General features: G+C 57.3%; 2 protein-coding genes across 2 annotated transcripts; both read right to left on the minus strand.

The window, feature by feature from the left end:
- Positions 1 to 5,144: 5,144 nt before the first annotated feature.
- Positions 5,145 to 5,723, minus strand: KVR01_001067 (uncharacterized protein; the record flags this gene model as incomplete). The annotated part of the gene is made up of 2 exons (XM_044785578.1): positions 5,145 to 5,504; positions 5,634 to 5,723. 2 exons carry the CDS (start codon positions 5,721 to 5,723, stop codon positions 5,145 to 5,147), a joined length of 450 nt encoding a protein of 149 aa, XP_044649022.1.
- Positions 5,724 to 6,621: 898 nt separating this feature from the next.
- Positions 6,622 to 10,084, minus strand: KVR01_001607 (uncharacterized protein; the record flags this gene model as incomplete). Its single annotated transcript, XM_044791625.1, has 3 exons — positions 6,622 to 9,383; positions 9,586 to 9,729; positions 10,033 to 10,084. 3 exons carry the CDS (start codon positions 10,082 to 10,084, stop codon positions 6,622 to 6,624), a joined length of 2,958 nt encoding a protein of 985 aa, XP_044649562.1.
- Positions 10,085 to 10,503: the final 419 nt, after the last annotated feature.

The raw sequence follows: 10,503 nt of genomic DNA on the forward strand, positions 1-10,503 counted from the left end.
GGAGCAGCCCCACCACAGGTGGTAACAACAACATCTGAGTGGCTGGACCTTTGCAAGGGTGTGGGGCAGGGACAAGGGGGCGCACAACGCCTGGCAGCGTAGCATTCATCCGCCGGATGACTGAGGAGAAGAAGGCCATCACTCTCACCCACCCACCCCCTCGGCTCTCCTTCGCCCTCGTCTTCGTCCTGCCGACCTCTGAGCAGCTGCTGGAGTATGTAACAGTACTGTGTATGGGTGGATCATGGCCAGCCACACACGCACCTGCCCTCTCTGCCTCTGCACTGTGCTCGTCGCAGCTGGGCAGCTGGGCAGCTGAGCAGCTGCCGCTCGCAGTGACACAGCCGACCGTTGGCTGTTGCTATTTGCGATAGACGCGCGTCAAAAATCTCCCTGTCGCCTGCTGCACTGGTGCACTCGACTCTTGGTCAGCAGCCCTCGCCCGGGGCTGTCACGTCAGCTTCACTGTGACTGTGACTTCACCTCGCCCCGCCCGACGCCTCGGGTTTCGGAGAAAGGTTGAGGGGTTCCCAGCACGGCGGTCTCCCATCGAGTCCCTCCTCTCGAGACGTCCGAGCTCACCATCCAGCCCATCTCAACACTGGCTGGCTGGCTGACTGACTCACTGACGGATCTCGGGTGCGTCATCGTCCCAAGAATCATATACATCCATCGCCACGTCCAAACCTTCTCTCGCCCCGGGCCTAACAGGACTAACAATGCCATTATCGACATGGGGCGGGGAAGCTGCCAAGGTCCGCACCACTTCTAGCGCCACCACCGAGCACCTAATCAGCTGCAATACAACACAAACGGGTCTGCACGACCGGCCGCCTGGTGGTGCTGTGGGCTGGGAAACATACAGTACTGTCTGTCGACATCCGACCGAGGCCAGCTGTCGAGTATAGAGCTTCTCGCCACGGATCACGATATGAATAGAAAACCTCCGAGCCGGTTGCCGCCCCGGGCCCTCCCTGATCTCGGAAATTTACAGCAATCTAAGCCACCGATGCGATGATCGTATTGCTTTGTTTTCATTCATCCCCCCTACGGCGGGCTGGGCGGTCGGTAACTCCACAAGCGTCACAAGCTACCAGCGCGGCGGTATCCTCCCCCCAAGTTTCACGCCCTTGGGACAAATTAGCCATCAGGGGACCTCCCAGCACCCTTCACCTTGTCCGTCGCGGACTCGCAGCCCTGAGCCTGTCAAGCCTGTGTAGTACGGGACGCTTCATGAGCCCCCCCCCCTTTGGCCAATCTCTTGTCAACAGACCGAGCGCCCATTTTTCTTCTCAGCCAGAACTTGGTCTCACCACGATCTGCTCGGCTCAACCGTCGTGCATCGCAAGAAATAACCTGCCTTGTGCCTGTGGCGACGGCCTGAGGTATTGCAAAATGCAATGCGACTTGGCGATTCCTGCATGTAACGCCGTCCAACGTCCAGATGTCATCGGCTTTGGAGCGTACGGTGTGGGTCACAGGTGGGAGGCGCCTGCGGCAATGTGCAGCAATGATCCTCGCCTTTCCTTACACCGTACACCGGCAGAAAGCAGAACCACTGGCGCTCAACGTGACGCTCAACGGCTCGCCCCCAACTGCCAATCTCTTGCATGCACCGCTCGCAAAGCCTAGTCCGCAGGTCTGACTCTTCCTGGCACTCAAGTCATACAACAGGAGTTGCCAATCCGAGCATCATCGTACAAGCCTCGGACCATCATTGGGCAGACCCCTCTGCTGTAACCCCTGCGACCTGCTCACCGAACTCAATGGTTAACGGCCGGCTATGCAGAACAGGTCTTGCCGCAGCCGCAGGCAACACCGTGCACCGGCAAGCTTGAAATGCGTGGCTTGGGCCTGCGCAGAAGTCACCCAGTCACCCAGTCACTCTGGAAGCCTACCAAGAAGCTGATCATCATGACAACGTGGCCACCCGGTGTCTGAGACCCTCGCAGGATGCGGCATCGGTCAGGCGCTTTCCTGGAAGCTTGGGAGGACGACATGAGAGCTACTCGGTCAGTCGGTCCTGTTGGCTCTCACCACTGACTTGCGAGACCGGGGGTATGTGCATAGGTCCCTGGCATGCCCTCAAGCCCCGCCACCCTGCGGTTTCCCTACCAACTTCGCCGCGGCTACAGCGAACACAGGATCACGGCTGTGGATGTCCCGCCATCTCAGTCACAATGTCAAACACCTTTGGCGAACCTACCCGTCCTTGTCACCTCGTAGGTGACAAATACGCCTGCCAGTTTCGCACTCGCACTGATCGTCTCAATGCGGCAATCCGGCAGCTAAGTAGGAAACACAGACGAGAAACGTATGCGGGCTTGATACGCCTTACCAAGCTTTGTTTCACCTGGGCGAATGAGATGGATTTGGCCCAGAGCAAGTGTGTCCAAGGATATGCACGCACAGGTCTTTTTATAGCGAACCTACGCGCCCGTTTCAGCATAGGTGTGTGCGACTTGCGTGCCCGAGAGCTTGGGTCTGTCTTGGTGGCGGGGACATGTCAGAAAACCTTCACCAACACCCGCTCCTGGGGCCGCATACACAGGCCGACGACCCCACCACACAGCCCCGCGAGGCAGTGGGGGCCAGATTCTGTTGGTTGTCGATGTGATTGATTTTGTTGCAAGAGTGAGCACATGACACGCTGAGCTGGAGTGCTGCCACTCTAAATATGGTTCAGTTTGGGTTTCGAGACAGTGCGAGTCGATGCCTGCGGTATGGATCAACATCTGCTGCTTCTGCAAACAAGTGTCACGCAGTAGACAGAAAGGATGCGGAAAGGACCTGGTGCCCCGGGTCGACCGGATGGCACTGATAATGTTCACACCGTTGGTGACCGCCCGGGCAGCTGCGTCAAGTGGCGCCATTTGAAATCACGGCCGCGGCGAGGAACCGTATGTTTCTGTTACCCTCGAACCCATACACTTGCCATCGAGTATCAAAGACTCATTGTTTACATTCCGTTCATGGCTGGCTGCCTAGCGACGTGGTGAATGAAGCGGAACGATTACGGCACACTTCGAGCGGAGTAGGAAGCATTGGTCGTAGCCAGGTTCGTGGGACTGCTTCTCTCACGGCGATACGCCTGGTTTTGTTCAATTTACGACCCAAGGTTCTCACATGTCTATGAATCCCAGCCCCTTTCATCAGGCATACTACCTGAACCTGGTGCCAAGTTCCAGACCGGATGCCGGGTAAACTTCGAAGGGCGGAGATGAGTACCTGAATGTGTTCCAATATGCCACCACAACACCTCAAGCTCCGAAAAGCCGAGTTGATATCCGCAATCTTCTTCAAGTCGATGCACGTTTGAACGCTGGTATGGTGAAGGATCGGCTTCGGCAAGGCGGGCAAGCCGGCAGGGCGAACGTGAGGTGGAGAGAAGAGGGTCCAAACGCCAAGTATGGCCTTCATAGCGCTTCATTCCATATCGGCCGGTGTAAACTGGACGTTGGGACCGCAACTATCTGGTTGAGGACAGTGCGGATCTGAGAGACAAGGCAGAACTGTGTCACAGCTGAAGCAGCTCGCTCAGTGGGCTCCACTATTCCCGAGCTCACCTTGAAACTTTCCAAGGTTGCCCAGGGCGTATTTGGAAGGATGTGACTGTGACAAAGGGTCACATATTTTTTTTATTTGCCATCACCGGCCATACCGTACCGCTGTATATTTTGGAGGTAACTTGCACACCTCATCAGCCAAGGCGGCCGGGGATGTTGCCACTCGGCCGACGGCACACCCCTTCCGGCCTTCCGGAAGAAGTGGGGATATCTGTGCAGTACTTGTGATGAGGGATTGATACATTACACAGTGTAAGCTCTGAGAACAAGACTTGCTGAAAGGTCGTTGCTGTCGTCAAGGAAACACTCTTGCATTTCGAGACTGGAAACACATGTGAACAGGCTTTCTTGCGGTAACTTCCACCTGGGAATCTTGTACAACGTACCGAGGTGTGTTGATGGAATGGTTACATCTGGCGGATATGATCTGTTCCCTTACGCCTCGGCATGCCTCAATGGCGAGGAAAATTCAACAGAGGGAACCTGTACGTGCGTGCCCTACTTAGTGGAAGGGCCCGAGATGAGAAGTGTGCGCGTTCTACCTCTCATGAATGAATAACTAGAGCGCACTTGAGACAAGCCGATACTCAGGACTGCCCCACGAGCAAAGCCAGCCCCATGCTGGTGCTTACCAACAAGATGCAAGGAACTCGATGTTTGGAGGAAGCCCTGCCAGAGGGACACCCCGTAGTCATTGAAAGGCGCAAGGATGTCTGGTGAGGTTCGTCCCAAGAGAATCGCTAGGGGGGGGGGGGGCACGGATTTCCTGTAGGCTTCCCTGTGAAACCAATCTGGGATATCAGGATTGAGCGCCCGAGTTCTAGAATCAACACAGGAAGAAAACGAGGCCAGGGGATTGCCGTCGGGCTTGTGCAAAGTTATCTTCAAGGGCCATCGCAGGCAAGTCGAGGCGGGAATTGTTTGGTAGGCGCGTGTGTGCGGCTTTATTTTCGGTGATATGGATTCCGAAGGGGTTTATAGATATGTGGGTTCGCCAGTGAATATCGAATGGCTTTGACAGCGCACAGGGGCCCTAACTGCACGAGATGGAGACTGATTACGTCGTCCATGGGGACCTCGGCGGAAGGAAGCTCACTTCTGACACTATAGGGGTGTAGGCTTGCGTATTGCACATGCAGTTCAGCAGAGTCCACACCAAAAGCCCAGTAACGGTGTCGTAGAGGGATATGTTATCTCGTACCCGCCTTTCATAGCACTGTTTCCTAGTAGGAGTCTGTCTCTCTTGTCTCCATCATCCTCAGCAAGTGAAGGAGAAGGTTCATGTTAGGACATTGGCCTTTGAGACATTGATACTGATCAGTAAAACTGGAGCGGAACGCTGCCGATCGAGGCGAGAAAGAGTTCCACGCATACGGCACATGACGAAACAGTGGTCATAGCACCATTTGCCGGTCCGAAACGGGCCTTGCGAGTCTACCTAGGTATGCGAAGACGACGTCCACGAACCGAGCTGCGATCGAGAGAACAAGGCAACTTCCGAGTTCTCTCCCCGTGACCAGCAACATTTCACTCCCTCCCTCCCTCCCTTCTTCCCTTCCTCCCTTCCTCCCTCGAGGCTCAACACCAGTCCCCACCTTTGATCCCAACAATCACATTCCACCCGCCATCATCAAAGGCCTGCCCCAGGACCACGTGGCCCGACGACGGCCTCCAGACACACCTGTCCTGTTGCGTGATGCTCTCCGCCATGTCGGCGACGGCCGACAGGCTCACCCGCACGTCCGCGCCCTCGTCGTCGTTGCACACGTAGATGGCCGAGCTGTACTCGCACGCCACGCGCGAGCAGCAGCCCCCGCCCGGCTGGTGGCAGACCCAGCGGTCCTGTGGGTCGTGGGCTCGCAGGTATTCGATGCCATCCCTGATGGTGCCCAGGTTGGCGTGCTTGTAGAAGGTGATGTCGCGGCAGAGGATGTGGTCCTTGGGAGGAGGTGTTTGGGTTAGTCTGGTGTTTCTGGGGATATCGTTGTCACGGGGATCTTCAGGTGGTAGTATCTTTTTTTTGGGGGGGGGATATGAGAAGGGCCGCCGGGGGCTCTCTCGACGTACGAGGTTGCGATCGGTGAGATTGCTTGCCATGCTGCCTGCGCCGAGACCCAGGTGGGCGAGGAGGAGGAATCCCAGTATGAATATGCCCATCGTGAGGTGAGGCTTTGTCGTCTCTTACGATGGCTGGATTCAGTCGCTTGCGATGTTGTGGTCGAAATTGCTGTTGGCGGGAGTGTGGCCCTGAGAAAGATGGATTCCAATGCAGCAGCGAGTGACTCGAGGCATAAGTCCAGCCAGTCACTCAAACTTGACGTCCTACCCACCAGCCACACCGCTGATGAGGCAGGCCTTTCATTAAGCTGAGATGGCAGGTTGGCTGTGAATGAGCCTTCGTATTTGATGGGCCGGATCTTGACGCCAGGGGAGGCTGGGTCCTTCCCAAACAGCAGGCTGGACTACCTTGCTTGCGTCGCAGAGCAGCTCTCACAACAAACGTGTGAAAAATGTAGAAAGACCAACCATCACTTTCATCATGACCAACGCTTCTCATATTGCATCAGGACCGACTGGCCTGGCGCAGCACCCTAATCTAAGATATGCCCGGCCCCCCAAACGCCCAAGCTTCCCTTATGCTCATGCCTATCTCGAAGTTCCTCAAACGTACACTTAAAATCACGATCTCTCACCACTTAAATGAAACCTGCAACGACAATGCGTTGTGCAACCCCCACCGGTCTTTGAAGGCTTTCGTATCAGGGAGACAGAGCCTCTCCTCAAGTCCCTCCACTGCCAGACGCGCCATGTTGTTGTTCAAAAATAAACGACGTATTGCCCACGGGCACCCTCACGTCAGGTAAATGTAAGATACAGTTCCAAAAGAAGAGAGATTAACGAAGGGGTATATGGGTAGTAGTAGAAAAGGGGGGTATCCGGGGTGAGGTCTCAGTTGGACCGATGTGAAGAAAGGTTAAAAAGAGAAGTTTGCCCGGGACCAGTCATCAAACCGTCATATTCTTTGTTCTTTTTGTGCCTCATCACCTTGCTCCACCTACGCACTCTGCGGCAAGTTCGCCGGCGAGACCTCTCCGTTTCCAATAAAAGGGAACGCTCTCCGGCTCCCGACGCTCTCCACCTTAGAGAGACCAAGCTTTTCTAACCCAGCCACTGCACTGTCCTCCCCGTTGCCATTTCCATTGTAGATGCCCAGACCACCGCCATCTATACCCTTGCTGGGATCTGGCGACTCATCGCCACCGGCCTCCATCTTTTCGTCCAAGTTCATCAGTGCAGGCGGCCTGTGGCGCATCTGGCGTGCCTTTGCGAGTGATATGGTCTTTTGTTGGTAACTCGTGACAATCGGCTGGTTATCATCTCTGTCAATGGTGGCTTTCATAAGAGCTGCCATCCAAAGCCGGCCTTGCTTGATGTTGGGTACGGCGAAGTAATGGACGGTGGGTTTCGTGAAATTGACAGCACGGGACAGGCCGGCCCTGGGTGGAACCAGTTTAAAAATGAATATCGAATCGGACGCAGCCGTTGGATCCGCATCAGCTTCTGTGGCGGCTATTGTGCGCATGTTGCTGTTGACAGGCACTGCAGGCGAGTTCGACGCTCCAGTGAGTGTTGCATGAAGCCCCGTCAGCCTCTCGTTGTCAGCTGGCAGGACCCTGTGGAAGGATATATCGATAAGGCCCTTCTCCTGCTCGTCATCCTCTGAGTAGTAGTAGGCGAGACGCCTGCCTTTGAGAACGAACAATCGCGGCTTCCATGTTGTCATGAGGCCGTTGCTCTTTTTCTTCATCCAGCCGCTGTAATCTGCGTCCACCATCGCATCGCGCGGGCTAACCTTGAGCAATCCACGCGTGTATGCGCTTGTATCTTTCTTCCCCTTCTTCTTGTTACCGCGGCTGCCTACTGAGGTCATAGTGCCTGGACTCTTAGAGATGTCAGGAGAGTCTAGCTCGAAGCTCGGCCCAACTGAGGGCGTGCTGGACCCTGTTCTAGATGGAGACTGCATTGGCGAGTCCCTCAGCGGCGAGTCGAGAGCTGGTGCAATCTTGGCGCGTTCCTGGCCCGTCACCGCGTCCGATATGGCTCTCACCCCGGGTGCCTTCGGGGGCTTCTGCATGAGCTCGTTGGCCAGGGCCTGGCGGTGGGCTGGTGATACAGGCAGAGACGGCGAGGGGCGTAGGTTGTCAACAGATGCAGTATCCAGTTTCGTAACTGTCGGAGGGCTGTCTTTGGCTGGCACCGCAGGCCGCAAAGACTCGGTCGTGTTCGTCGAAAGGGTCCTCCTATGGCTCCCATTCGCAGCCGGCGCCGGCGCGCCGTAGTATTTCTGAGCTGCAACCGACAGGGGCTCGCCCCGTATCGAGCCGATGCTACCAAACCGGGAGTGGCGAGCCATGGTCGTCGCACTCCTGACCCTCTGCTCTTCGGTGTAGCTAGTATTGCGTGAGTGTGAAGCAGTGCTGTCGCGCTTCTTAAGCACGTTTCTGTTCCTGCTGCTGCCTTCTGCACTCGAGAAGTAGCCGCGGTCGAGGTCCACAGCAGAATCCTGCAGCTCGCTCTCGGGAGAGAGGAAGTTAGAGCCAGAGACCGGCCTGGTGACCGAAGCGCCTCCCAGCGTCCAGTTCCGGTCAAAGGACGGCTGTTTCTTATGTGTCGTCTCCTGCACAGGGAAAGTCCCGCTCGGCATCAATTTTGGCACAGGGCTAGCACTGCTGATGCTCATCCCTGGCAGCCGGAAATCCGTCGAGGAATGTCTCCTAGAGTGATGCAAATCGCGGATTGACGCAGCCGAGGGGCGCTTCTCATGGTTTGGGCGGGACGGGCTATCAAGGAGTGTTCTCGGTGACACGGGTGACCCTGGCATGCCCGCAGGCTCGAGCTTGGGCGTCGTTGCAACTGACCTTCGTTTTTGTTGCGACATGGGCCGGTCGTCGATCGGGGGAAGCCTGCTTATAGAGGTGATGGTGTTGTTGCGACTCCTAGTCCGCCTGCCAACATCTGACCCTGCGTCACTGCCGTAGGTCTGGGTGGTTGGGCGTGTGAAGATGCCATTGACCTCGTCCTGCAGCGCCTTGACCTTCTGCCAGGTCTTCAGCCTCCGACCGACGGAGCCGAGGTCGAAGGCCTTGATGAAGAGCGACGTTTGATCCATACCCAAAAGCACCTCTCCAGTGATCTCCTGGTCCCGGAATACCTCGCAGTGGTGTTTCTCGACACCCGAGGTGAAGAGATACTCCGCAACCTCGTCCGGTGTCCAGGACTCGACCTCGGAGCGAGAGTGTGCACCTTCCTCCTCCTCGTCTGTCTCCTCACCTGCTATGTAAGAGAGACGATGGTCTATATTCGAGCTGTATTCGCTTCCAGAGTCGTTGGCGTGCCGCGAGACACTGCCATGTCTTGGGGTGGATCGGAGGTCGTCGATATGCTCGTCAATGACGTTGAGGGTCTCGTGCAGCACGCGGTTGTCCTGGCTCTGATTAAGGCGCGTGAACGATCCTATACCGGCCGAGACTGGGGGGCTCTTGGACGGGATGGCGGCTGTGTTGGGCGCACTGTAGGAAGCCAACGGCAGCGTCACCGGAGTGCTCTCGGGCCTCAGCTCAGGCGGCGGCGATAGTACAGACTGTGCTGGCTCGACTGCTGGGGCAGCTGGCTGGGGCGGCGATTTGACCTGCACCGGAGTAGGGGCCTCGACAGGCTCAGCAGGCGGGTCCTGTGGTTGTGAGGCAGGCGTCGCAGCCGGGCTTGCAGCGGGCTTGAGGGCGGCGGTGCTATTACTGGGGGCCGGACGAGTGTATACTGGAGCAGGCCCCGGTGGTCAGCAACAGCCAACAATGGGGCGATAAGCAGCAACAGCGAACGGTGAGCGATGCGGGGCCAGGTGATATGGGCAAGGACACTGTTGACGGTGACCAACAGCAGCAACCCGCACCCATGTCTTCCTTGCCCAGGCAGGGCAAGGGAAGGGGCGGCGCGACCAAGGCAGAAGGGCCGAACGTACCTTCTGGGAACAGACCACTGTTGCCGTTGACCAGGTGTTTGCCCAGGAACCAGCCATCGCCAAACTCGTCGTCCCTCTCTACCAGTTCGACGCGGTCACCCTTTGCCAGGGTCAGCTCATCGGAGCTTCGGGCAGTGAAGTCATCTGCAAGCGGTGCGCATCAGATAAGTTAGCCCACGGAAATTGAGCCGTCCTGTCAATCAGTCGCGCAGCCCGGGTGGCGGTAGGCGAGACGAGGGGGGAAGTCGACCGAGGTCGAGGGGGCAGGGCGCGCCTCGCGTGGGCTCGCTTGGTGCGCTTGGTGCGCGCGGGCAATTCCCGGTGGGCAACACTGACCAAGGCCCCCTCTCTCGACCCCAGAGCCGAAACCCACAGCTCATCTCATGACAGATTGGGATGGTTTGTTGGGGACAAGATGGTCAGAGGGTCAGAGGGGCCAGCACTTACGGATGACGAGCAGGATATCGCCCACCTCGGGCCTTGCCGCCGATGTCGCCATCGTGGATGCGCAGCGCGTTGTCGGGCCCTCTGAAGGGGATTCGCCTCAGCCTCCCTGGGTCAAGTCGTCGTCGGGGGCTCGCGCTGGCGCTCTGGAACAGGGGGTTGCGGATCAAGGGTCCGTGGCCACTCGAAGGCGTCAGTGGCGGCAAGACATAGGGGTATTGTTGTTTGTTGTGTTGGTTGAAGATTGTTTGGAAACGAGGGGCGGGAACGAAGAGGGGTGGGAACGAGAGGGACGCGACGGCTGTGGCTGTGGCTGGAAAAGGGTTGTTCGGCGCCGGGGGGTTGAGGGAAGAAATGGGGCGGGACGGAGGTTGATGATGTGATGCGATGATGGGATGGGCTCGGCTTGGAGTTTGGGGGTCAGTCGTCGAGGTCAGGTCGTCCGAAGACCAGGCCACAGGGGTGGCTTGGTTA

Source organism: Diaporthe batatas (genome assembly GCF_019321695.1).
Source record: "Diaporthe batatas strain CRI 302-4 chromosome Unknown Contig00002, whole genome shotgun sequence".
In the NCBI taxonomy this organism is placed as follows: domain Eukaryota; kingdom Fungi; phylum Ascomycota; class Sordariomycetes; order Diaporthales; family Diaporthaceae; genus Diaporthe; species Diaporthe batatas.